At 42.9% G+C, this 27,293-nt stretch overlaps 2 protein-coding genes across 2 annotated transcripts in view; both read right to left on the reverse strand.

The window, feature by feature from the left end:
- Window positions 1-668: 668 nt before the first annotated feature.
- On the reverse strand, window positions 669-2,882 carry LOC118119810 (SPEG neighbor protein). The gene is made up of 4 exons (XM_035174127.2): window positions 2,284-2,882; window positions 1,595-1,902; window positions 1,042-1,183; window positions 669-936 (listed from the first exon to the last, which is right to left on the reverse strand). The coding sequence occupies exons 1-4, from the start codon at window positions 2,385-2,387 to the stop codon at window positions 795-797; spliced, it is 696 nt and encodes a 231-aa protein (XP_035030018.1). The 5' UTR covers window positions 2,388-2,882; the 3' UTR covers window positions 669-794.
- Window positions 2,883-3,032: 150 nt separating this feature from the next.
- The window catches only part of spegb (striated muscle enriched protein kinase b), a 33,076-nt gene continuing 8,815 nt past the window's right edge, over window positions 3,033-27,293 (reverse strand). Inside the window, exons 2-41 of the mRNA XM_035174126.2 lie at window positions 25,441-25,527; window positions 25,176-25,236; window positions 23,526-25,051; window positions 23,269-23,412; window positions 23,000-23,182; window positions 22,094-22,260; window positions 21,719-21,807; window positions 21,167-21,342; window positions 20,777-21,037; window positions 20,510-20,668; window positions 20,152-20,341; window positions 19,820-20,049; window positions 19,469-19,588; window positions 19,144-19,248; window positions 18,686-18,892; window positions 18,470-18,593; window positions 17,897-18,069; window positions 17,686-17,798; window positions 17,299-17,467; window positions 17,078-17,174; window positions 16,751-16,951; window positions 16,467-16,524; window positions 16,284-16,361; window positions 15,964-16,136; window positions 15,847-15,873; window positions 15,613-15,765; window positions 15,140-15,182; window positions 14,946-15,014; window positions 12,050-14,834; window positions 11,770-11,919; window positions 11,417-11,533; window positions 10,948-11,115; window positions 10,614-10,736; window positions 9,992-10,156; window positions 8,817-9,690; window positions 8,321-8,560; window positions 7,941-8,164; window positions 7,325-7,400; window positions 6,960-7,109; window positions 3,033-6,869 (exon numbers count right to left, since the gene is read on the reverse strand). Coding sequence (XP_035030017.2) covers window positions 6,614-6,869; window positions 6,960-7,109; window positions 7,325-7,400; window positions 7,941-8,164; window positions 8,321-8,560; window positions 8,817-9,690; window positions 9,992-10,156; window positions 10,614-10,736; window positions 10,948-11,115; window positions 11,417-11,533; window positions 11,770-11,919; window positions 12,050-14,834; window positions 14,946-15,014; window positions 15,140-15,182; window positions 15,613-15,765; window positions 15,847-15,873; window positions 15,964-16,136; window positions 16,284-16,361; window positions 16,467-16,524; window positions 16,751-16,951; window positions 17,078-17,174; window positions 17,299-17,467; window positions 17,686-17,798; window positions 17,897-18,069; window positions 18,470-18,593; window positions 18,686-18,892; window positions 19,144-19,248; window positions 19,469-19,588; window positions 19,820-20,049; window positions 20,152-20,341; window positions 20,510-20,668; window positions 20,777-21,037; window positions 21,167-21,342; window positions 21,719-21,807; window positions 22,094-22,260; window positions 23,000-23,182; window positions 23,269-23,412; window positions 23,526-25,051; window positions 25,176-25,236; window positions 25,441-25,527 — 10,511 coding nt within the window. The 3' untranslated portion in view covers window positions 3,033-6,613. The remainder of the gene's footprint in view (window positions 6,870-6,959; window positions 7,110-7,324; window positions 7,401-7,940; window positions 8,165-8,320; window positions 8,561-8,816; window positions 9,691-9,991; window positions 10,157-10,613; window positions 10,737-10,947; window positions 11,116-11,416; window positions 11,534-11,769; window positions 11,920-12,049; window positions 14,835-14,945; window positions 15,015-15,139; window positions 15,183-15,612; window positions 15,766-15,846; window positions 15,874-15,963; window positions 16,137-16,283; window positions 16,362-16,466; window positions 16,525-16,750; window positions 16,952-17,077; window positions 17,175-17,298; window positions 17,468-17,685; window positions 17,799-17,896; window positions 18,070-18,469; window positions 18,594-18,685; window positions 18,893-19,143; window positions 19,249-19,468; window positions 19,589-19,819; window positions 20,050-20,151; window positions 20,342-20,509; window positions 20,669-20,776; window positions 21,038-21,166; window positions 21,343-21,718; window positions 21,808-22,093; window positions 22,261-22,999; window positions 23,183-23,268; window positions 23,413-23,525; window positions 25,052-25,175; window positions 25,237-25,440; window positions 25,528-27,293) is intronic.

Below are 27,293 nucleotides of genomic sequence, written 5' to 3' on the forward strand. Positions count from 1 at the left end.
CATATTACTTACTTGCACTTTTGTTAAGTATTAGTCTCGCTGGTTATTTTATTATAATTTCTAATAATTTCTATTCGGCACTATATTTTTTATTTTATTTACAATACACATTACACTTTTTTAAATCTATTTTTATTTTCACTTATATTTATACTATATTGTATACAATGTTGTTTTAGAGTCCCCTCGTGAAATCTGACCGCAGGTGCACGTTTTTCGAACTGTATCTCATTAAATCTTTTTATGGCGACAGATGATGATAAACATGAGCTATAGTACTTAATAAAAAACTATTTTTCACAGCCTTCATCTTGACATGAGATACAAGGTAAGCGCAGGTGTAACTAATCAATATATGTGACTGAGATAGATTATATATATATATACATGAAGTATACTTGCAATGCTTGATTTCAAAATCAAGTTGTGTATATATACTCCCTATGTGTATTGACAACTGTAAACACACACAGCTGGGATATGGCTATAACCAGTACCTGAACCTGTAATTCTTCTGATCACAGCTAGGTGGTGGCAGAGACTCTCAGATTGTACACATGAGACTTGATTCATTTCATCACTAGTGTTTACTATTTTTACCCAAAACAAATATTGCACTCACTCTCACAATACACAAAGCACAGTGGATAATAAAAAAAACACACTCAGTCAGCAAAAAACCTTTAATTGTTCTCATGATTTTATGTACAGCTTTAAACAGGATGTTCATACAGTATGTTGTCCACTGGGTAGCACTGTCAGCACCGGGGGAATTGTGGTGTAGTTCTGAGACCTCATTGGAGGACGTCCACACGAGCAAAGGACTGGTCTGTGCCTAGTTTGTTCTCCACAAACACCTCATACCTGCCAGCATCCGACACCTTAGCATTTTTGATGGTCAGGATTGTGTTTGTGTCTCCGACGTCAAAGAAAACCCTGAAACACAACCACGGCACATTTATTCACACCATTGTTTGTGTATTTCCTCATGAAAATGCTCTCAAATTTCATTGTCTTTCCAAGTGAGTTGAATTCGCCTACCTGTCGTCTTCTTCAATGTCGTCTCCATCTTTAAGCCACGCGACGTCTGGTGGTGGTTCTCCCCTTATTTCAGCCTTGAGCACGATTGTTGTTCCTCTCTTAGCCTTTAGGTTGTCTGGGCCTTTGGAAACTTTAGCAGGGACTAAGAGAGCAAGATGCAAGAACTCCATTAGTCAGATGATTTATCAAATACTACTGGGTACTGCTTAAGGGAGGTTTCACTTATAGGAGACACTATAGGAATGGAGAGAAACATGTCTGATGAGGTTTCTAACTTTGGAAAAAGTATTACTGCATTATCCAGGAAATAAGATGTTAAAAGTAAGTTTTTGAAAGTATTTGTACACTTTCGTGGTAAGAGTGACGATCCATACCTCTAACATCTGATTCTGTCTGAAGATAAAACAAGCATATTTCTCAAAATGTTGAATTATACCTGAAAGCTGTTTGATTTCTGATCCCACCGTCCCTGATAAATTGGCTTTGACTTTCATTCCCCACTGCAAAGCACAGCAATAACAAACGCTTGCTAAAGTTAGCAGTTTGTTCTCACCCTCCACAAGAATACAAGCAGATCCCGACGTCTGTCCAAAAGGATTCTTGATGGTAACGGTGTATTTTCCCAGATCGGCCAGAACCCCATCTGGAACCACGAGCGCCACGAAATCGGGGTCTTCAAACACGTAGCGATACTTGGGACCGTCCTTCAGCTCTTTGCCGTCCTTGTACCAGACGATGAAAGGATCGGGGAAGGCGCTGACTCTGCACTCCAGCTTTGCGGCGCTGCCCTCGACTAGAACCACATCTTTGAGCTCCTGCAGGATCTTTGGAGGACCTTTCTCCCGCAGCTCTTTACGTGACCTATGTGGGAAACGTAAGAATATAAACATATTGATCATTATGTGGGTTCTTTTCTTTCAAATTACCCAGTTTATCTGAACAAGTATAAAGGCAAAATTCAAAGACAAGACAACTCTCAAAGAGCTCAAAAGGCACTTTGTCATCAACCAGAATATCTCAGAGTAGAGCACATACCACCTCCAAGGCCTAAAAGTCCCCTTACTTTCAACCAAGCTGCACCAAATTTCAAAGCCTCATAGATATCAGTCTCCTAAATGTCTCTAACTTATTTGCATTAAGATCTATTCATTATGTCCCCGGGAAAACAGTGAAAATGTTGAAAAACGCCTCACAACATCTCACAATGTTAAAGAAAGTGAAACGACTTGGAGATTTTAGTACCGGTGTCCACGATACGAAGCCTGGATTCGGATCGCAGCCTCCTGGACGTGAGGATCGTCGATGTTCAGGGTGCATCCAGGGGGGGGTGCAGCCTTCGTGGACATCTGCAGCAGTCAGAGCTGGTCAGCACTCACGTAAAACACAGAGAAACAATGTTCTTTCTCGTCCAATCTACTGTCCTCACTGTAGAAATACTGTTTCAAACGCAACTCACTGTCAGATTTGTCACCTTGGAGATGCACACTGCTCCTGATCGACTCCAGAGTCAATCAGAATAAATGGCCTCATGCTTTATATCTGCAGGTCTGGGGGGGGGGGCTTGATAGTTCTTCAAGGATCATGACAAACTAATCCTCACCCAGACGTTCCTTCACCTTCTTTGGATATGAGGAAACACTCTAACACACGACAGGCCCGAAGACTGAACACAACAAGTGTTCCGGAGGCATTTTCACATCCTTATTTAGGATTCACATCAAACACTCTGGAGAATCCTCGGAGCAGTTAATAGTTTTGCTGGTGGTTGTTTAAGTAGTGGAGGGAGTGGATTGAAATGTGTGAGTCGTCCCTGGTGGAAACAAGCAGATAATTGCTTGACTTCAGGGTCATTCAGAGGGAGTTGGTGCAGCCTGAGCTGACCACAGACCATTCAAATATCTTTAGTTTCATTAAACTCAAATTCAGCACTAACAGCTTTTCTTTTAACCACCTTTTATACCCACTTGATACAAATGGCTACATCGTATTCGTACATTTGTCATAGTGCCTTTATTGTTAATAGCCTTCACAGCTGTCATGCCTTGTCCATGCCAGATTCAGAAAGTTCACCAAATAAAAAGCAGAAGCTGTAACAAATACAGTCACTCAATAAATAAACAAATTGTGAAACACACACGAAGCAGTCACATTCATATAGTCAAAAATAATTCGTGTACCAAACTATTTTCTCTGTGGGTCTAATATCCATCACGAGGCACTGCAACACATCCCACAAAATACGGCATAGGATTTTAATACAAAATGTGGAGCGTTCAACAACTTTACTTTTCAAAACACCCGTCGTCTGCTTACAAGCCGATGTAGTTTAATTTCGTGTGATTGAAAGAACGGAGCCAATACAGTGCACAGAAACTCTGGATTTTATGCAACGTTGCACCATCATGCTGATCTTGCATGTTTTCATTCAGGTTTAAAACAACTTCATTTGTGTGATTAACTTTACTCTGCATAGGAAAAACGATGAAGCCAAAGAGACAAGAGAGCTGCAGAAAAAAGTTAGTATTTATCTAGCAATAGCATAAGAATATATAGAGCTAATAAAATAATTTCATAGAGTTATCAGCAACATCCTTCAGTCAATACACAGAACAAAATAACTCGTAGTTTGATACAAGATGCAGTTTTACACCCAAAAAGACTCAGCGTTGGGGTCTGCATCTCATTTCTTTAAAACTTAATCTACTGTCAAATGACACGTTCTGTGGGAAGCGTGCAAATCTGGGGTTGAAACCAGGACACGTGACATGTGTGCTAATGTCTGACATGTTGGTCTGCAAACTGAATTTGCCCCCACACGGCAAAGCAATACATCAGAAATTATACAACTTTGCCATTTTATTTACCATGAAAGAATGAGGATGAATCAAATCTAATTCTTAAGTGTCATTCTTACGGATAGGCTTCAGGGAACTATAGTCTTCAGAATGAGCCATCCTCAGGAAAAAAGGGGGATATGACTGTAGATATTTTCTCAGATGTGACATTTGGAAACAGACTATAATGCAAAACATTTAGAATCACATGTTAATACGTACAATGTAAAATGTTTAAACAGCAGTAGGCAACTGAGTCATATTCAATCTACCCAAGGGACAAGTGTCAATACATGTCAACTTTCAGTTTTCAGTATTATCCCTGAAAAGGGCCATGTAATGTGTTTAATTGGTGTGTGAACAGCTTTTTTCTAATGGTTTTAATATCGACCAGTTAAGGAGGCAGGAACCCGTTCATTTACACACTTGATGATGATGTTATTTGACTTATTTAAGAAGAGGTAGATAGGGAACCTCAATACATTTTATACATAGAGCATGGAACAAGAGAAAGTGCGTTAAATTAAACTTTTCCTTGAGGTGTATGGATTGTCTCAGATTTCTGATTGAATGCTTTGCATGGGCAGTAATGTTGCCTAGATACTGATTTGGTTTTATCACTGTTTACAGTGCCATGTAAACTTCTATGAACAGGAAGCTATAAAGGTGTATGCTACTCTAATAAATAATAAATAAATAATTTGTCTAACGTTTTTTGCTAATTATAACCAATTTAAATCCCTTCCTTACTTTATATCTAAAAGGTTGTGCCATTTAAAAACTAATTTGTGTAAACCCCCAAAAAAAGCAGTAGCTTAGCTATTAGCATTTGAAAAATAGATGTAGAACAAGAGCAGCAATGTTTTCATCAACGTCCTCTGTCAATGAAATGTAAAAGGTATTTTTATGCTGACTCACTCTTTAAGGGCACTTAGACACACCCTTACATCACCAGTGGGTTCAAAAGTTATTCACCTTTCCACTAACCCCCCAAACAATCTAACATTTAATGAGGACCTCAGGCAAAGTTCTCTCTATACAGTCAAAGAAAAAAGTGACTCATCAAACGTGTAAAACCTCATTTAAAATCTGTGGATATATCGATCTGAGCGGATGGTCAAGCTGTTTCCTCGACACTGGGCTGAGAGGGAGAGTGATGTTGAATTGGAAGCCAATGCAGTGTTTGTTAGCTTATTTGTGGTGAAGGAACGAGTGTCTGCTCGGCACCAACACAGCGACGGCACTGCATGGAGTCACTTAATGTCACATTGGGGAAGATAATTTGTGCTGAGTAAAAAGAGTCCTTTTGTAAATAGCCCTTGTAGAGAACCCACCAGTGCATCTTCACAAATGAATATATACGTTTTATAAAGTCTAAATGAAACAGATTGAGTTCTCTCTGGAGCTGCTACAGTCTTGACCATCATCTGAGGTGTTGTGGCAGTATAAAAACTCAGGTAGCACAGATCACACTGCGAATATTAATGTAATACATTAAGGCTACATCCGTACTACTATGTTTTTGTTTGAAAACGGCATTTTCAAACTAAAACGATCTCTGTCCACACAAGCGATTTGGCTCTGTATTAGTTTTAATCCCCGTCCATACTAACGCGCCTTAAAACATATAACAAGTGACCACTCAGGTACACTGGGCATGCACATGCAGGTGTAAACAGGAAGCATTTGCTTGTTTGTTGCAGAATAATTGTTGCTTGAATAATACCTCATCTATGCATGTAAGCAGTTCTATCGTTGTAAAAATGCAGATTTTAACTGCACAACAGCTGTTAGCGATGACAGCTGGGTCAGCAACGCTTGCAATTGATTATCCATGTTGCGTTCTACACTGGTAGCCGAGGCTAATGCCTGTTTTTTCTCTTCCAGAAGGGGGTTATTTGATAAGCGCCTGACGAATCTCTATGTCCAGAAAAAAATTCAGCCCCAAAGTTTTCAAACTAAAACTGGGTCAGCAGTGGACTCTCAAGTAGTGTGGACACCAGGCATAAGGAGATGATGCGCTCTCAAATGAAAACGTAGTTGTGTGGATGCAGCCTCAGTTAATGGAGGAAGATATTTAGCATCCTAGGTTGTCTTTAATCAAGGACAGAGAATTAGACATCATTGATGGAACATTTGGCTTCTGACTATGAGACTATGGTCATAAGAGCGTTGATGTATTACGCTGGAAAAGGCATCATTGTTTCAGTAGACCTTGTTTTGGAGTTGTGCTAAGTATTTTTTTTGTACCTTGTGAATAACTTGTACTTCAATTAAACCATTAACATGAAAACTCCATAACAGCAATTTTCAGCCTTTCACGATGGGTTGGCAAATGCATTCATGTGTCCCCTGTAATCAGTGTGGAGTTTACCATAAGAAAAGAAAAAGAATATCCAAAATATTTGCAAAGTTACAAACCTTGAGGTACTAACTTGAAGACACCACCCTGCCTTGTCTGAACAAGGTCCACACTATAAAAAAATGCAGTCATGTTGTAAGAGTTCTTTTGACATGAAATCATTCTTTTAGATTCTCTTGGAAAGATTTCTCTTGAAGAAGATAAAGAATCGAGTGTTTCTGTAGATCACTGCTGTTTTCAAGAGTTTTCTCTTCTTCTGAAACAAGTTCAACCTCTCAGACCTGAAGGGGCCGTTGTGCCTCGTGCCCCAAAGTCATGTCTCACTCTGAGGATCCCCCTTGTACAGTCCCAACCACTGGTGTTTGGAAGCCTGTTTTCACTGGGTACCGGGTGTGGTGGGTGAGGCTGGCACGTATGGCGCGGTGGGGCTGGTGGGGGTTAGTGTCGAGCTCTTGTAGGACCGCAGGAGAACTTTGTGCTGGGTGGCCACCTCCTCTCGCCTGCGCTGCTGGTCGGCCAAGAATTCCTTGAGACGGGTGGTTGTAAAGGTGAGAGTCTGCCTACGCAGGCGCATCAGGTAGGCATCTTGGAGCCAGGCGTTATTGTAGCAGTCCTTAATAGATGGACGGGCCCTGTTGAAGACCAGACAGTGAGGAACTAACTACAGATCCTGTTCAGAAATGATGTTCAATATGGGAATTAGCAAAAGGACTGAAACTTACCAGGGGTAGCTACACAGGATCTTTTTAAGAAACAGAGAGGCACTTTGGGACACATTCTGGTAGAGTTTGGAGAGGTCGAACTTTGCCACCTGGATCCTGGCTTCAGTCTCCTGAGGATCATTTTCCATGAAAGGAGACCTGCCACTCAACCTGTATAACCAGTGAGAGAATTTGTCAAGTCAAAACACCAGTTAAACAGTTAAAACACCAGTACCATTTTAAAAGTATCAATTCAGCTGGTTCATCGTGTTAGTTGTGAATGAAGAAACCAGATATCAGTGCAAATGCAGCCGGCACATTTCACCTAAAGAACATTTCTATTTAAAGAGGAGCTGCTGAGTGGAAGCTGTGAAAGCGAGACTCACATGAGGAAAGTCAGTACGCCCACGCTCCAGATGTCAGCTGGAGGACCCACCACATCCCCTTTCAACATCTCAGGAGCTGCAAGGAGAAGAAAGGAGGAAGATGCATAGTCATTATTTCACAAGTAATTTCATCTGCAAATCATCTTTGTAGAACACTAACTATAGTTTAGGATTTTTGATTTTGTTTTTGTGATGGTGCAGCAGCTCTATTAAATATTCCTCCTCTGTTTTCATAGCTTGTGTGCGCCCACCTACTGTTACATAAACCTCCTCAAGAACAGAAATAACAAGATCAGTATAAATAGATAACAAAAGATCAAGACCAGCAAAGACTGTTCCTTCATACTCTTTGAATCAATAACATATGTGCACACTCAATGTAAGTGTTAGCACAATGTTTTGCACCAGCACTGGTAGTTGAGTCATAATGATGAGACCCAATCAGGAAGCGAACTTGGGCGACTGAGTCACAGTTTTCAAAGGTCTCTCTTTCTACCAGTTTCTACTTAGTATAGAATAGTAGACGCCAGACGTGTACATAGCAAAATTGATGCATTTTAAAATGTAAAACGTATTAGTGTGGTTGTAGCAGAGGTCTGAGAAAAGCAGGACTTACACATGTACTCCAGTGTTCCAATAGGAGGGCTGAACTGCTTGAGGAAGAGAGGGTTGTACATCTGAGCGCTGCCAAAGTCTATGATCTTAATGACATTCATGTAGGTGACGATGATGTTCTCTGGCTTGATGTCAAGGTGGAGGATGCGTCGGGTGTGCAGGTAGTCCAGACCCTGGAGGATCTGCACGACATAGGTCACCACGTCATCCTCGGAGTAACGGAACCTGAGAGAAAACAGCTTGTTGAGCGACTGCAGAAGGAATATTTTAAGCCAGTACTCAGTGATGAATCAAATGAAATTAAGATATTATGTTTCTGCTTAATCAAATCAGATGAGCAACCAATTACTTCTGCAAACACAGCTTCCAGTTTGGCTTCACCTGTCTATGACGCTGTGGAGCAGCTCCTTTCCACTGCAGTACTCGGAGATAAGCACCAGGTAGCGCGGTGTGACGTAAGCTTCATGCAGAGCCATAATCCTCTCATGATGAAGGGACTTGAGGATGTCGTATTCCTGCAGCACTGTCTGCTTGCTGTCTGCCTCATATGGAACGATCTTGGCCATGAAGAGGTTGCCGGTGGCGTTCTCCCGGCACTCGCGGATCACACCAAAACGACCCCTGTGTGAGAGGGATAGGAAATCAGTTCAGCAGGCAAACAGAGCAGCAAAGGCTAGATTGATGTAAATCCACTATTCCCAAATCCGATGCTTGTAATTTGTGTTTGTTTGAGGAAATAAAGTAAATTAGGAAAGACATCTCGCTAACGTAATTTCTGCCTTAATCAGGGATCTCAGCAGGACATAATGTACTTAAAGTTTTTTTTATTTATACTGTAGTAGCCAACCACATTTACGCATTTGTCAGCAATCATTACCTCGCTTTCTCATCCATGAAGGTGTAAGGTTTCTGTGGAACTCCCTGGCGCAGAGATCCCTCACCAGGCTTGCCCAGTGGCGTCCTGCGTCCCGAGGGTGTAACCCGTCCCGTTGGGGTGACCCGTCCCGTTGGGGTATTCCGCCCAGACGGGGTACTCCAGCCGTCCCCTCCCTGCACCACAGGCGTCAAGCTCTGCACCACCACCACCGTTGGTGAGATAGTCACAGGAGTGACGGTCACAGGAGTAACAGTCACAGGAGTAACAGTCACAGGAGTAACAGTCACACGAGTAACCGTCACAGGAGGGATGGTTGTCGGTCTTGAACTGGATTGAAAAGGCGGGGTAGCACGTGCAGTTGCAGCTGGCACGTACATCGGCACGGATGAAATGGGTTTCCCAATGACAGGTGCAGGGGCTGGTACAGGAGTTGGGGGTTTACTGTTTTTTCCAGGGACTGCATTTACAGGACTCTTGGGTTTGGGTGGAACAACAGGCGGGGTCGTCAACTTGCTTTTGGGTTTGCCCACACTGATGCTGAGGGTGGTCTTAGCTTTTGCTGGCGCGGCTTGAACACTTGTGGTGGTCTGAACCACAGCTTGCTCAGGGGGGGCTACACTAATGGAGGGAGTGACAGCAGGATGGCTAGCATCAACCTGAAGAGGGGGTTTGATGGTTATTGGAGAAGCAGATTTAGCCACAGATGTTGTGGGGGCTGTTGTGGTAGGGACGGGTTGGGCAATTGTAGTGGATTTACTAGGAGCTGGTTTAATGGGAGACACTTTCATGGATGACATCATGACCACAGGGGGAGGAGGAGTAGTTGCAGGGACAGTCTTGACCACGACAGCAGCACTGGATTTAGCTGGTTCTTCTGAGGAACAAAAAAAGGGAGAGAGATCATATATGCAGATTCTGGTGTATTCAAAACATGGCTCTACGTGTGTGAGACATCTCACCAACACACACTGGATTGTTTGGGAATGGTGAATCATATCTTATGCTGTGTTTTGTCATCGTACAGACTTTGCCCTTCAAGGCTATCACTAGTGGCTTCATCACTCGTGCACTGGGGTGTTGCAACAGGGAAGGCAAAGCAGGCAATAGGGGGCCCTGAGGTGGGGGGGTTGGCATTCAAAAACGTTGTCAGTGATTTTCTGCGAGATAATGCATACCTGAAGCAACCAGGCCCACTTCTTCTGAGAGGTTGCTGTACGGGCCCTGTCCAGCTTTGTTGACACATGCCACCCTGAACCTGTAGAGGCACCCAGCCGGCAGGTCCACCACATTGTAGTAACAGTCGGCGACCCCTGTTGCCACGATCAGCCAGCTGGTTTCACCTGGGGAGTAAAAAAAAAAAAAGAAAAGATAATTATATCCATACTACCTCCAGATACATTTTGACATAAACTGTGAGCCATGTCTGCTTCAATATTGCCTTAATCTCTTCTTCATCACTGAATGCCATAACCCACATGTTGCCATAGCAACCTCAAAGTCTTTTAATGAAATCTTGTTGATTTCATTTTCATAATAGTCATGTTTTTTATTAGTTTGTTTGGAAGGTGAAGGAGTAGGTGTACTGCACACTGAAATACATGCATACCTACAGTACTGTGACATTTTCCTGTAGCTTTAAGGTACAAACCAAATATTATAGTCAAGACCCCATTGTGCTTATGTCTATTTAACAATAGGAATATAATCTAAAAAGTTATTGTTATATTTTTTTAATAAAAAATAAAAAAACAATCCTAAAAATGGAACATCTGACGAGAGTCATCTAAAAAGACTGACCCTCTGCTTTCCTCTCCAGAGAGTATGTGCAGGGGGCCATGGTGTCCGAGGGCCTCCACAGTACTAAGGCTGTGTTGTTGTACTTCTGAGGAATCTCAGGGGTCCCAGGACGATTAGGCAGGCCTGGTAAAACAAATACAGAGGTATTAGCAAAACTACAGTATTTAATACTAGTGTATTTAATCTGTATCACACCTAGTATAACGTATCATCTGTTCATGAACTCTTACTTGTTACTTCCCAGGATCTCTGTTGTCTATTTGTTATTTATATATGGTACTATTATATACACTAATATAGTTAACGAAAAAGTGAGGTATGTCTCAGTTCTTACGAGCAAGGGATATCGTGCAAGAGCTGGTCATAGAGGCGAGGGGATTCGTAGCCACACACTCATAAACCCCTGCATCCTTTTTGGTTGTGTGCATGATCATCAGTAGCTGCCGACCATCAGGGCAGGCGATCATGTTCATCCTGGCATCAATCTCCAGAGGCTTCTTATCTGAGGAAACATACATGTATGGAAATGGTCTTTGAGGAATATTGATGAAGTTTTAAAAGACATTCAAAGAGATTTTCTATCTCTGGCAGAATCTATTTGCACAGTACTCAACCTCTGTTGTCATGGTACCATTTGTGAGTCAGTGCTGAGAGGCAACATGGGCCGTAATTATGTCTCTGCACTCATAGACCCAAGATTATTCTGTAAATGATTGTTATTAGCAAGCGATGTGATTCTGACCAATCCACCTGCCAGAACAACATTTAGGTGGCATCATCTTATTTACACCAGAGATCTCTACCTTTCATCCAGGTGATGTTTGGGTGGGGGCTGCCTGCTGGCAGACAGCTGAGTGTGACTGGATCCCCCTCCAGCAGGACATGATCTCTCAGCTTGATGTGGAATACTGGAGGGAAATCTGGTGGCCAAAGATATTAGACCAATTAAAGTACATCCATACTCGGTCTGACTTGGAATATATTGCTATGTAATTGGTACATGTTTCAGAAGCCATGATAAAGGCATCAAATGTAGATTTACGAAGAAATGAATGCTACAGGGCTCATGTCATGTTTTGGTAGACTATGTAGCATATCACATTTTAAAAAGTTATCTCATAGAAACAGTTTAACTTTTAAGATATGAACAACTAACCAGAAGCCAGTTTTGAGTACTGGCGTGAACGCAAGGAACTATTTTCTCTGGAGATTGCTGTTGGTATGTCAGGCTGTGATACTGTCTTGTCTCGCTTCCCTCTGGTCAGGCCCCATCTGTCCCAGCGGGATCTGCGCTCGGCCTCCACACCTTTGAATAAACAAAGAATCTATTCCATTAATCAATCATCAATAATGTATGAAAGTGTAATTAATAGTCAGTAGTCTTCTACTCATATGTGAAACTAAATCTCCAGTACAGTAAAGTCATTGCCTCATACCTTTTGATGCATCTGACTTTAAGCTGGACATGGAGTCGAGCGACTCTGATGAGGTGCCATTACTGGCCTGAGACACCAGCTGGTTCTGAGGAACACTAGGAACCTTCATGCCACGGTTTTCAGATGTTGAACGACGAAGCATGGACAGAATGGGTGTCCTCTTTTGTTCCTTTTCCTCTGTTGATCTCCTTTCCTCTGAGAAGCTACGGATTCTAGTAGAGATCCCAGCCACCGTTGATTCAATCTTCCTTCGAATTGCCAAGACTGGTGATTCATTAGGTTTCTTAAGCTCCTTTTCATCTTGTGCCACTGCGGTGTCACCACTACCATCCATGCGCGTCATCTCCACTTCTTTCTTTTCCTGCGATCCTCGTCGACCAAGAGTCCAAGAAAGCCTTCTTTTTGAAGAAGCTGACTCATCTTCTTTGGTCACTTCTTCCTTGCGCTCAGCTGATGGAGTTCGCTTCAGGCGCAAAGAGAGTCTCCTCATAAAGCCTTGGTCCTTCTGAGCTTCACGAAGGTCCTGGACTGACTTTGACTTCTCTTCAAGTCTCCTTGATGATAATTCCAATGGTGCACCAATTGGCCCCGGTCTGTAGATCTCCTCACCTGACTCTGTGGAGTCGGAGGAAATTGCTTGGGATTTGTCATCATTCTTAGACCGTGACAAAAACTTTAGGCTTCTTGAGAGAGAGGACTCACGCTTTTTGAAGCGCGCCTCAAATACTTCTTCAGAGCTAATGTCCTCAAAGTCCACTCCTCTTGAAAGCTCTTGTTGGGATGAGGAATGTGTGGCAGTCCTTGGTGGACTGGGTTCTTTTCCGATCGTTTCTGGTGACGCTACCCTGGAGTATACAGCAGCGTGCTCAGTGGTTGACACAATGGCTGGCTTTGGCACACCTGGTAAAGCAGAGGGAATGCTAGCAGGTGAAGATGTGGGTGAAAATGTCTCAGCTGTTACTACGGCTGGTGAAGGGGCTGGAACCACATCTGGTGTAGAGGGGCCTAATGTCGGGTCATTGAGAGGCTGAAATGAAGGGACCATTATTGTTTGCATAATACTGGCATATGCTGAAGTCCTTCCATCTGGAAGAACAACTCGAGCAGGAAGCGACGGTGTTACATGAGTTGACATGACATTTGCTGAGGAATGGGAATATTGTACTGTTGGTCTCACCATAACTGAGCTTGTGGTTATGATCATCTCAGAAGGTTTAGAAGGCATAATTACTTCCTCTTCTACATTTTCTACACTAACTTCTACATTTTCTTTAGTTTTAGATTCAGACACACTGACAATTCTTTCCTCTTCATCTTTCATAGTCTCTTCTTTTTCTTCATGCTCCGTTTCTACTTCTACTTCTACTTCTACTTCTTCTTCTTCTTCTTCTTCTTCCATTCTCTCCTCTAGTTTAGAGCTTTGGGCCACAGGAGGAGGTGTAGGAATCCTCGGGTCCATGTACTCTGACTCAACCATTGGCTCCTCTGATATGCTCATGTCCCTCTCTGAGAAACCACTTGTGCTCGATCGCTCGTCAAAATTACCATCTGTAGTCGACCCATCCATCTTTTCACTTATAGTCTCATTGGACTTCATCTCTTTCTCCATTAATGATTCCTCACTTCCTGTCTTGGTCGGACTCTCCTGCACAACAGACTCTGGAGTTGGTGGTCTTGGTGAAGGTTCCCTGGGAGTCACTGGACGGGAGTCTAGCTTTATTGGCTCAGTCAAAGCTGACATAGATATAGCTTCCTTTAGCCTTCTTTCTTCTACCTGAGCCAAGGGAATCTCCAGAGGAGCTCCAGACCGGCGGTGTAAAGCTATGGGCTCTGAATCACCTTGACTGAAAGATGCACTTTTGCGCAGAACTTTGGGTTTGGGAAGTTCATCCCTTGGTGAATCGCTGGATGCAGCTCTGATTAGTGGTGGTGGCCCTAAACGAGCAGTGCGAGAGTAGCGATCAGAGGAAATTGCACGTTTCTCATCTCCCATTCCCAATGTTTCCAGCAGTGGTCCTCTCAGTCCACTCATTTTGTTTTCCACTGACCCTCCACGAAGCAGTCGCTGCCTCATTAGCTCAAGTTTAAGTGCATAGTCTTCTTGACTCATCTTCACAGTTCCTGGGCTGGTGCTTCTCCTTGGTAGTTCCATAGAGACAGCTTTCTTCAGAACTCTCCTGCCATCATCTTGGTTTCCCTCTACAGCTCCTTCCTCAGATGGAATCCGGAGCAGCAATGCACTGTCAGCGGAGCCCCCACGTCTAAGCTCTCCTCTTCGTCGTCCACCCTCTGGTTTGTCTGACTCCATACTTGAACCCCTTCGCAGTGGTTTTCTGGAAAGCTCTGACTTTTGTGGTAATTCAGCAGGTGGTTCCTCATCCGAGGAACCCTGGTCATTGTCTTGTGTTGACCTCTTCCGCTGGCGGCTTTTACCTGTGATTTCGACTCCTTCTTTATCCATTTCTTTCGGGTCACACTCCATTGCCTCCTGTGCCTGAACAGGGGACCCAGACCATTTACTTGTTCCATTCTGCTTCCCGGTTTCCTGCTCATTGCTCTGGATGTCATTCAGTGACACCCTTGATCCAGAGAATTCCATGGTAAGTGGCATTGGAATAAAAGGCAGTTCATCAATGTCTTCATCAGAATCTGAGGATGATGATGGCAAAGGTGAACCCTCTTTAAGGTTCCTGGGGACTGCGATGGAGATATGGCTGGAGGAGTCATTCAGTAATTCGGGTATGGACCTCATAACCATTTTTGATTTATAGCTGATTAATGAACGCTGTAAAAAATGGGATATGATGCAGTGACAGAATGAAAAAAAAATGTGAGGATTGAAATATTCATAGGTATTCTGAGTGTAATGACAAATGGGAAATAAAATATCCCTCACCTGCCATTTTCTGCGTGATACAAACTTCTTCAGGGCCTCTGTACTTATGGCCTTCCCCTTATTAAGTGTCTGTAAAATAAATACACATTCCATTGAATTTTTAAAAAAAGTATAAATGAGAAGTTGTGGTGTTGTGAAGTATAAATAAGTGAAGACAGAGGTAGTGGATAATCCACAGTGTGGCCTTGTCTTACCTTGAACCAGGGGTGTCGCAGACATTCCTGAGTATCAGGTCTCCTAAAGGGAAACAATGGCTTATTTCAGTCTTGTCTTATTTTCAGATTTGCAGATATAGACCAAAGAAAAAAGACGTGAAAAAAAAACAAATGTGGGTTTGATAAGCATCAAGTATTGAAACAAAATCACAAACATGAGCAACTGTCTTTTTTCAACTCGATAAGGAGCAACATCTCAGCATAGTAACAAAATGGCAGAGAGGAAACTATTGTCCTGTAACTTGTGATTAACCTGGGTTTTAAAAATACATAAAAAACTAAAATTATAAAGTTGTTTTATGTTAAGTTTATTGATAGTAATTCTGTCATGTGTCAGTCAGTATGAATCCGTTCGTGAATTTTTTTGTTGCAAATTTAAATGATGTATAAATATATGATTTTTGCTACATGAAACAGATCAAATAAATGAAAATAAAGACACAGCTACTCACAGCCTGTCGGCTACCAGCAGTTTGATGATGAAGCCTTTAGCCTCCCGGCAAAGCTCAGCGAACATGTTCTCTTCGAAGGCAACATTATAGTTCCTGATGTTCAGCACAGAGCTGCGGTCGTTCTCACCAGCAAACGGAGAAACTCCTGTCAGACTTACAACAGAAGCAAATACTTACATTTACTGACCAGTACCCACAGGTATACATTTAATAATGACAGAAGAGTTTACTCACCTCAGATATGTAATAACTCCAACAGGCCTAGATGAAAACAGAGAAGAATTTGGTAAGTGTGGTGTTTTAGAACAGAACCAAACACAAAGTTTGTCCTAAATTGAAAAGATACTGTACCAGATGTCTGTTGCTTTGGACACAGGGGTCTGATTGACAATTTCTGGTGCAACAAATTCAGGCGTGCCGTATTTGCAGTATTGGGCCTCATCGGGCGTGATTTCCAAAGCGTTGCCAAAGTCACAGATTCTGATCTGATCCCCGTGAGGGTCGGCCATGAGGATGTTATCAGGCTGAGGAAATAACACGAAAATAAGAAAACAATATCGTATAATGTCCTTCAATCAAAGTACCTGATCATTCTCAATATCAATATAGACTTTTAATTTCCAAAACCAGATGATGAAAGAGTGGGAGAGTGGAGATGCACGAGTATCTACCTTTATGTCCAGATGTATGACGTTTAGATGATGAAGGTAGTCCAGCCCCTCAAGCAGCTGTCTTATACAGGACCGTACCTGATGGTCGCAAAACACAAATGTGCCAGTATAACTGTTATATATTTTTTAATTAAATTAATTATTTACATGTGATCATTAAAATGAGGTCGGAGATGAACTTACATCCGACTCCATGACAGTAGATTTCTTTGTAAACCTGTCAAGCAGCTCTTCATGGCATCTTTAAAGACTAATTAAGGATCTTCTTTCTGGGACGGTGTACATTATGCACTAATTGTTTGTAATATGTAACAATATAAATGTGTGTTTGCATTTTTATTTACATTTTAACAAGACAGAATTTTCCATCAAGCTTCTCAGTGCAACCCAATTCAAATGGTAAAAACTGGGCTTTATTTCTCTCATTAAACCGTGAATAAGAAACAGTAATAATACGAGAAGGATACATTTCGGTGATGATGATGACTGCGTTCTTTTTCTCAAAGGCGTCATGAAAGTAAAGGACTCTCTCGTGGTCCAGCTTGGACACCAGGTTCATCTCTCTCAGAGCCGATGGCTTCTTTTTGGCTCTCGTGGAGATGAACTTCGCTGCGTACTCCATTTTGCCGACTTTCTGGGTCACACGTTTCACATAGGAAAATGCCCCCCTGGAAATAAGATGATAGAGTTATTACAATCTAGTCTCTATGTGTGTAAAACAGCAGGATTAGGACATGAAGACTTTTAATTTGATGAAACTGGTTCCTGGGAAGTCAGTGCTTCAAATAGTTTACCTTCTAATTTCCTTATGGATTTCATAATAGTCCGTCAGCCTGCGCATTTTCCTCAGAATAGTCTGCTCATCGTCCACTGGATCCTCTTTTCTTTTAGCTACAGTCATGGGAAAGCAATGATTACATCAAATAAACTGTTCAACCAACTCCAAATAATTACATTGTCCACAACATGTCATCCGTACAGTCGAAGGCCTGTTCGCCTTATTCTGGCCTCTTACCTTCATGAATGGTGAGTTCGGCTTTACAAGACACAGATCCTGCCAAGTTCCGGGCAGTGCACGTGTACACCCCGGAGTCGTCTCTACGAGCATTCAGAACCACCAGGGAACATTCATTGTCGTCGTACACAAACGTGTAATGACTGCTCTCGCACAGCAGGACGTCATTCTGAGGACAAACAATACAAGTTTCAACAATAGTTCTTCAAGGATTTATGATAATCCTCCATAATCCTCTATGCTGTCAAGTTAACTCTTTATTCTGCAACTGCAGCACAGGCTCGTGGCATCAAGGCAACAACTTAACAACGGAGCTGGAAGATTACCCATAACCCCTTTGGGGATCCTCCTCTGGAGATCAGGCATACCCCAAAATACACAACACACCTTTAACCAGAGGATGTCAGGAACCGGTTTGCCCTCCACAACCACAGCGAAGCAAGGGGTCTCTCCAGAGCAAACATCCAGGTCCTCCATGATCGTTTCAAAAGTTGGTGGAGCTGTGGACAGAGATCCAAGGACACAACACAGAGTTACATTACGTTTGGATCAGATGAATGGACAGAGAGACAGACAGACAGACAGACAGACAGACTACCTGCCAGCTCCACGCCAAAGGTGCAGCTGTCACTGCCGTACTTGTTGGAGGTCACAAACACCATCTCTCCCACGTCAGCGCTTTTCACCTTGAACAGCCTCAGCGTGTGCTGGTCGTCATCTGGCATCGCCATCTCGTACAGGCCGGGCTTGCTGACCAGGACCACTCCCCTTCTGCAGAACAGTTTATAAACCAGGATTTATACGTTATAGCTGGAGGAGAGCAGCAGGCTGTCACTGCACAGGTGTGGTGGATGTTTGGCTCCTGCTTCAGTACGAGTCAGGAGACAATAATAGACTTTTTATTCACTGCTCTGGAATGTCATTCTGTCATAGTGTATTTGTGCTTGTCGGTCATTCACTCCGACCATCCTATTACACACAGGGTCCACAAGGGGGCAGCTTTTCCACCCAATAGCACACTAAATAAATGGGTCATAGCGAAACATAAAACTGTAGTGTTATTAGAGAATAACAGTCGTAGCCTATTAAAGATTTTTGTTGCGATATTATAAATTAAAGCAATGACAAATTGGATTCACCCAATTTTTTTATTTAACAGAGACACACATACCTCTTCCAGATGACCGCAGCATTGACGTGATTGAGGGTAACAATGATGGTGACTGACTGGTTTTCTATCACATACACAATGTCTGGCTTATCAATTATCACTGGAGCCTCCAGGAGATAGGGACCTTGAGGAAAATCAAAGTGCACACATACAACATATTTAACTGCTGTGAACAGTAATGGATAAGTTGATGTTCTAAAAGCTGCATGAATGTACCTCGGTCCAGGAGCTGCACGGGGTCCGTGGCGGCGGAGGGTTTGCTGAAAGCCTTGGAGGTGATGGTCAGGATCCTGAAAGCGTAGCGGACTCCTTTGGAGAGGGTGGTGATGGTGTAGGTGGTCTCCTTCAGGCCAGAGGCTATGATGGTCCACTGGATGGAGCCCAGGGCTTGTTGTTGAATGGCGTACATCAGGCCGCTGGGATCTAAAACACACACACACACACAGTTTATAATCCACAATTTTATGAGCTAAGTTCCAAAGAAAGAGAACGAGTCAAATTATAATATGTTACACTAGGCTGTGTGTATAATATGTCATTGTGATTTTAGTGTGTAGTAAAAACCTTTGTATCTTTGGTGTGTGATACAATACATTGTATCAAATGTGTTTGGATGGATGCATATATAGATTTATTTAATATAAAGTAAAGAAATATATTTTATGAATAAATACCAATGGATGGGTCCAGCCTCCTTGGTTTCTTCCACGTTAAGCTGATGGTTTTCCCAGTGATGGATTCTATCACTGGAGTCCCATCTGGAGGGTCAGGGAGGATATCTGAAAATGACAACAATGGAAATAGATAAATCCATAAATGTTTCTCAACCGCCGATTCCCAAGACACTGTTACAGAATGCATAGTTCAATTTATAAAAAAAACAAAAATCATTTATGAGTTGTACGTGGCTCACAGTGCCACCTAGTGTTTCAAACTGTCTTGGACCCCCGATACCAGCAACAGTCCCAGGTGAAGTTAGCGGAAGTTAAAAATAATTACCTGTAACATATAGATGAGCATAGCAGGTGGCCTTGCCCACTTTGTTAGAGATGACGCTCTTGTAGACGCCGCCGTGGGGGTGGCACACAGAGCGGATGACCAGGCTGTGGACGTCACGAACTGCAGAGGGAAGCAGAGGAGGGATGATGAAAAGATTCAATAGTCTGTTAGCATCCTCCTTTAGCATCCTGCATCCAACATGACAGATCTATTCAAGTGCTTGAAACTATCCTCCTACATTTTCCTCTGGATCTCTTATGTCCTCGTTATAAGTGACCTGTGTGAGAAGTGCTTGAGAACGCTGATAGGCTGGAACATTGGGTGAATGTTAATCCATTTTGAAACACTCACACTGTGTCATCTTTCTGTCCTCGGTGCTCTCAATCCTCTTGCCGTTGTGGAACCAGACGATGGTGGGGTACGGCAAACCGGCCACTTTGCATTTGAGCAAAGCCTCCTTCCCCTCGATCACATCCAGATCAAACAGGGGTTTGATGAAGTCCGGCATGGTGAAACGCTCCACCTCGTTCTCTGGGACCTCCGGCTCCTCGGGGATGGACGGCATCTTCTCGAGTTTTGCCCTGAGATGAGAAAAGTAAAAAATGAAACAAATTGGTGCCTTGGAATCCGGGACACGCACAGAGGAGCTGAGGCCCAACACCCGAGGAATAACTCGCTCTTACATTTGAGACGAGATGGCAGGCCGCGGCTCTTGTATGTAAAGTTCAGCGGAGCTCTCTGCGTCGCCGTGACTGTTACAGGCGATCACGGTGTAGAAACCCTCGTCGTCGTTGGCCACGTGAGAGATGATGAGAGAGTGGCGACCGCCCTCCTGGAGAATACGTATGTCCTCACTTTCTATGAGCGGATGGTCTAAGAGAGAAAAAAGGAGCCTGTATTCAAACAGTTTCATTTCAAACAGAGGCTGAGAAATGGACAGAGAAAGGTCAAGAAAGCAAAGGAATGGATCCTAAAGGCAGTTCCAACAGGTGATGTAGCAGAATTTCAGTTTCATGACGACACCATAAAGTACCATCCTACCGAAGTGAGTCCACGTGACCTTGGGAGACGGCGTCCCACTGACTTTGCAGTCGAATCGAGCGTTACGCCCCTCAATCACTTCCAGAACGTCCAGTTTGCGAGTGAAGAGAGGTTCAAAGGACGGGAGGACTTTGAGTTTGGCACATGAGGTCACTTCCTCTGAAGAGCACAGAGAAAATAAGAAAAACATAAGAAGAAGTGGAAAGGAAGATACACAAACTGCTTTTAATTCATACACACATTGCGATATTTGTTCCTGAGACCGACCTTTGGCTGTGCTGAGCTTGCACGTGTACGTCCCGCTGTCGTCCTCGTGCACCGAGTTGAGCAGCAGGCGACACTTTCTTCCGTCAAAGTGCATCTTGCAGTTGAGCAACGCCGGCTGGATCAGTTTCCCATCGGAGAGCCAGTCCACATCGGTGTCTTTCGGTCCAATGACGAGACACTCAAACAAAACTGTCTCCCCGGCCTTGGCTGTGATGTCCCTGACTGGGCGGATGACGGCAAGGCCCGGCTCAACTGGTGGAGCTGGGAGCAAATAAAGGACAGTCTCTGAGGATAGTTGTTAGGGGACACCTGAACAGGGGTTTTGGGGCAAGTTACAGGACACATCAGTGTATATGTCCTCTAACAACTAAACCAGTGTCGGTTACGTACCTTTTACCTCTAGCTTTCCTTCGCACTGCTTTGTCCCGTATTCATTGATGATCTTACAGGTGTAAACGCCAGAGTCCGACCTCGCTGCCGACTTGATCGTCATCTCAAAAGTGGCGTCTTCTGTCTCACGCACGATGTGACGTGGGCCGGATTTTACTGTGACTCTGTCCCTCAGCCTACAGAGGAACAAAGTTATATCGAACAATTGTCACTGGATTTTAAAACGACACACAAATCCCTCATATAGCACTCAGAGCCTTTTAGATTAAATTAATGCAATGAAGGATTATCAAGCACACACTCATTCAACTCCTCCGGCAGGTATGAAGAGAGATTGTCTTGGAAAGGGTTAGCGTTAGATGAACATTTACGCGTCCAATAGAAACATCCAGCATCCAGCAAAGAAATGCACAATGGAGGAAAAGTTGTTATTGTCTGTCTGAGCTCAGGATGACATGAAATTTTATTTTTCTCTTTAGCCCACTAAGGTTCGTGATTCTAGGTAAGACGGAGCAATGAGCTGACATCATGTGAGGAAGTGAGGGGACCTACCAGTAGAGCATGGGTTTGGGTTGTCCACTGATTCTCACAGACATGGTGACTTCCTGTCCTTCAATGACAGCTTGATCACTCATTGTTACCTGTGTGAATTGTAATGCAAGTAAGAGGCTGACAGATGCATTTTATTTTGTAAGTTCTAATTATACATGTGTTGATGGGATGACCACACAAAAGATAACATGTTCACACAGGAAAAGTTAAATTGATTGAGTCGAGAATGTCTAAATATCTAGTTTCATGCAGTGTTTTGCATTGAACCTGTCAAAGTTGCAATTGAATAAATGTCAATGTCAAAAGACAAATGTCCTCCTCTACGTGGGAATGTGAATTAGCTAGATGTATTGTTAATGAGCTCTGTAGTCTCACCAGGAATGCCGGGGGTTTCCTGAACCGTGTGTCAATAGGTCGCCTCGGCTCTGGCCCTCCGAAGTCCGCGCCCTCCTCCAGGGGACTGAGATACTCCTCGTCCGATGTGATAGGGCTGCTGATGTCCACGGGCACACCCAGGTTTCCCCTGGGCTCCTGTTCAGACTCTATTACAGCAACAGGGTCAAAGAACAAAGTCAGTTTGTGAGTAAATCTTATTGGAACGTTTCAATTTGCATCTGTAAACTTTATTATTTGTAACAGAGAGCGTAGCACAATGAGAACACAGGAGGAGAAAAAAACTAAGCAGCCCCCCCCCATAATATAATTAGAATGTGAGATGTCAAATGTGATATCCAAACAATAGTGGATTCACAGTGCGTGGAAGCCAGTGAGCCTCAGTGGGCAATTTACAGGTTCAGTTTTCGCCTCTGCGTTGCTATGGTAACTATAAGTGAGGTTGTTCAGCTGGAATCTATGGTACACACATTCTGCTCTGAGAGGTAATGACAAGGGGGGGGGGGGGGCAGGAGAGAAATCCGCTGAAACACGGTGCCGACGTGGAGAGAAACCACAAGATGTTTTTTTTTTTAAAAGATGGACAATAAGACCTTTTAAATATAAACCACAAATTGAAAATTATCCTTAGGTATGTTGGCTTGTTCTCAGTGGAGGTAAAACAGAAAGAGCAATAATGTTTTCTTATATCTGAACTGCTCTAATTTACAGTGATCATATCTTATACACAATTAAAAACTGCCCTGCGGAGCCCCTTTTACGAACAAGGTAATAAAACTACCTTTGCATAATAACACTGATTTAACAAATCAAGCTTGAAACTGAGAGTGAATGACCACAAAGCAGTTCTGTGTACATCTGATATCCCCCAAAAAAAGTCTAACTTACCTGGTTTAACTGTCAGGGCGGCACAACTGGTGACCTTCCCCTCCTGATTCACAGCCGTCACACAGTAATTTCCCCCATCACTCATTTTGGCTGATTTGATGAGCACGCTGTGTCGTTCACCCTCCACTTTGACGGTGTAGTTTGCAACGCCACTGACACTGATGTTGTCTTTTGTCCAGGTCACTTCAACAAAGAACAGACGACAAATTAATCCACTTGCATATTTGAGATTTCTTCTGTTAAAACACAATAAAAAGCAATAGTTTTACCTTCAGGAGTGGGGGTTCCACCGATGATGCATTTTAGCAGCACATCGGCACCAGCTGACGCCGCAGTGTCCTGGAGGGGGAACTCAAATACCGGGGCCTCCATTGGGTCTTCTCCGGCGGACACGTACGAATCATCGGAAGAATCTGCACAGTTTAGAAAAGACGAAAGTAGCTGGTTGATTAAACATGAAAAACAAGCAGACTGGAGCCTCACACCACTACAGGAAGCTTAATGGGAGAAATACAACACATCTAACCTAACTCCGGAGACAAGGGGCGAGGGCGACGGTTCTTTCCTTTGGTCTTCTGCTGTTGTCCCTCTTTGGCGCCGGTGGTAATCTGCTGCAGCCCACTTGTCTTTACAGGAACATCCACTTCCATCTTTTCGTCTTCAACAATAATCGTTGGGACTCTAATCTTAGAGGTTGGTCTGGATAGCTCCACCTCCATCTTCTCCTCCGCCGGAGGTTTCGGAGGCGGTTGAGGAGGAAGATCTTGCACAATCATGGCCCTTCTTTGTACCAGTGGACTCTCAGGTCTGTTTTCGATTTTTCTCAACATTACTTCTATTGGTGTCTTTCTCCCTGAAGTTTCATCCTTTTGCAGGAGAGACTCTTGGAAGTGCGGGGATTCCTGCATGCGAGATACCCTCTGTACAAGCGGACTCGGTGGCCTTCGTTCAACCTTGCGTAAAGTCATCTCAGCAACATTCCTGCTCGGCGACTCTGCCCTCTGTTGGTGGTAAAATGCCGGTGAAGAGGGTTTTTGAAAATGTTCTGTAACGGGACTGACTCTATTTAGTTCTCTCACCAATCGTTGTCCAGGTAAGTCGGACAACTGCATTGACTCTGGGGTTCCTGCAACCTCTCCGAATCTACTGACAGTTACAGTTGTTTTTCCGGTGCTCTCCGTCTTCTGAGGTTGTGACTTATGTTGCTTTTGCTGTGTCGGCTGCTGCTGCTGCACTGGTTGTAGATTTAAATCCTTTTCTCTCTGTTCCTTCGCGCACTGGACTCGTTCCCTCTCTTGCAGCTTTTGAAGGACCTGGGGAGGAATAGGTTCAATTTTCCTGAAAGGCTGCCGCTGCTTGCCCTTCAGGGTGAGCTGTTCAGTCGAAAACGATTTCTTCATGTGAGGTTTCCCAACAAGTTTCTTAATGCGCTGGAGCTCCTCTGTGAACTTGTTCTCAATGTCCTGAACCTTTTGGGAGTAGCGAGGTTTGTCCTCCAGCGAAGCAGCTCTCTGTCTAAACATAGATCTTCGCTCGGCCGCATCCTCTTTCAGAGCCTCCCGAAGATCTTCCCTTGAACTTTCTCTAGAGATGCCCAACCGACTTCCTCCATCATCGGAATCAACAGATCCAGCAAGATTGAACCCCGCCCAGGATCTACCAGAGCTGGATCCCTCTGGGATATCGAGGCTTCGTCTCCGCTCTTCTAAGCCACGGACCTTCTCAAAAACCTTTGAGCTTGCCCTAGTTAGCTTTGGGGACGGTCTGGGGTTTAACTCTTTGCGGGAGTACTCACTCAGTGGAGTCTGTGGACGAGAGTCCTGGGTGTTACTCTGAGACACTGACTTTGGTTGCTTAACCTTTTCCTCAAACTCCCCGGGCACTGTGTCTTGGTAGTCAGTTGGCCCGACGATTTTATTTCGCAAGCTGAGTGGTGTGGTTGAGCCAGTGCGACTTGGCATTGGAGAGGTGGAGGGGCGTTTGACGAGTCTCGGGGATGGGGGTGGGAGGACTTGTGGCGGAGATTCTCTTGAGAAATCCTCTGACTGGCCCCTGAAGTAGAGGATTTGAAAGAAAATTTGTTGGAATCAGTGCTTGTTACAAATTATTCTGGTTAACGTATTTTAGGATGGAGCACAATGAGGTGTGTCTGGTTATTTGCATGATTCTTTCTTGCCTGTATGAGTGATCTTCATGTCCACGTGTTCTATAATCGTCTTCTGACCATTTGTTCATCCCTGCATCTCATGTGAAGAGGAGATATGACAAAATAGTACAAGTAAGCATCGAGTGTGAAACAGGAGACATTTAAAGCTTATCAACATTTTAATACAAACAATGGATCAATAGATATAGATAATTCACTCACATAAATAATAGATAGATCCAAAAATAATAAATCCTAAATTGACGACAGGAGAACATGGACACATGGTGTTTACCTGTGTGCACAGCCTGGTCCTCAACCTCCCCACTATCTTCTTTGGTCTCAAAATGGTCTTCACCTTCATCCTCTGTTGTTTCAGAATCTGAAGAAAAAAGAAAATAACACATGTAATAAATAGTTTTTCACTTCAATCAATGCCAGTCACATTAATATTATCCCTAACAAATTATTGTTAGGTGTTTGTGGCAAATATTTTTAGAACAAAATCCCAGAACATAAAATGAAATACCATATTAAGTATTTAAACAACTGCATATCACCTTTTACATTCGCCTTCATCAAATAAATAAAGGTTTTTATTGAATTGCACATTTAACTGTCTCTACCTTATTATAACGGTCGTTCCACTTGAAAAGTTGTCCCCCTCAGGGTCTCATTAGCATGGCTAAGCTAAAGGTATTCAATATGCTGCGGCTGAACTGAGTCGTTCTCATTCATGATTCATCCGTATATCTGCAAGTGAATATTAAGGACAGCAATATAAAATAAGCTAAATAAATGTGCTTTTAAGGAATTCGTCTTTAGATATATTTTTTAAAACTTTCAGATTTGTTGCAGCTGAACCCTCAGAGATACGTTTATCTCAGACTGAGAAAATCCTGCACATTCAGGCATCGGTCGAACTCAAAATAGAAAGAACTACTGAGTCACCGGCATCCCAGCAGCTTCCACAAGGTGTTTGCTACGACGTAGGTGGAATTACTTAATAAAAAAAGGAGTCTTGCAGTAAAGGAACACAATAGAATAGTTTGGAACTGGAGATGTGCTGAAGATTCCCATATGAATTCAGGGCAAAGACAAAATTCAACAAACATTCGAGAGAAAATCTGTTTATTGGATTCTCATTGTCAAACATGATGTCGCTCACAGCTATAAAATCTACATTAATATCACATTCACGCAATATTTACATCATATAACAAAATGTCAGGTTTCATAATCAAAATCTATCAGATGTTTGATGTGCAATCTTTCCAGAAAAGCACATCATCATCTAACAGAGCACTTCTACAAATGTAGAAGTTAATGAGCACGTCTAATGAGTCTGTTTTAAACAATGTGAGAATAATCCAAACTGTTTTTTAACAACTGTTGTCCCAAAGCTTTAATAAGCAGCGGCAGACTTACTCCACATTTCAATTACAGAACCAGAGTTGATGTGAATTACAGTAATCATTTCTCAAATCAGAAAAGTAATAAAATGTCTGTTGGGTAAATTGCTGCTCTTGTTGAAAGCTATGTCCCCGGTTGGTAATCCAGGTGATCCCAGTAGTTAGAGCAACTGGTTTGGTAAGAGCTCTATTCGTCATGGCAACCACCTTTCTCCAAACTATCTGATGTTTCAATCAATTGATCATAAGTTGTAGAAATAAGAAGCTGCAGCCGCATCGCAAAGCTGATCGTTACAATATAAAGGTTCCAATTGAGGCTGTGTTACACCTGTTGCATGAAAGTTCAAATATACTGGTTCCAAAGATGAGGATTTAAATAAAGGCAGCATGTGGAAATGTTTTTTTGGGGTTTTTATTTAAGTCTAAGATATATAGTGATGTCGAGAAAACCACCTGAAAAGATGATTTTACAACCAAACATGGATGGAACCGATGGAGGAACAATTAAAATGGCTTCTCTCGTTGCCAAAATGAGAAAAGCACAATCTCAACATGTTTTGATGGGAAACAGTGAATGTAAAATTTAAAATTATTTTCCAGGAAGAAACACAGGTCATCTATAAATTGTGAGAAATTTGATTTACCATGATTTTTTTCATCAGAAAACCCTGAGCTCCTCCTCCTCCTACTTCTTTAAGACATTAAGATACGACTATAACTTAATAAAAGATAGTAA

This window comes from Hippoglossus stenolepis, chromosome 13 (genome assembly GCF_022539355.2).
Source record: "Hippoglossus stenolepis isolate QCI-W04-F060 chromosome 13, HSTE1.2, whole genome shotgun sequence".
In the NCBI taxonomy this organism is placed as follows: domain Eukaryota; kingdom Metazoa; phylum Chordata; class Actinopteri; order Pleuronectiformes; family Pleuronectidae; genus Hippoglossus; species Hippoglossus stenolepis.

Excerpts from the sequence above, each read along its gene's own strand:
- LOC118119810 (XM_035174127.2), bottom strand. The coding sequence starts at position 2,387 with ATGTCCACGAAGGCTGCACCCCCCCCTGGATGCACCCTGAACATCGAC. Across the intron at positions 1,903-2,283 it reads GCTTCGTATCGTGGACACCG|GTCACGTAAAGAGCTGCGGG; the intron begins GTACTAAAATCT and ends TTTCCCACATAG. Across the intron at positions 937-1,041 it reads GACATTGAAGAAGACGACAG|GGTTTTCTTTGACGTCGGAG; the intron begins GTAGGCGAATTC and ends GTTGTGTTTCAG.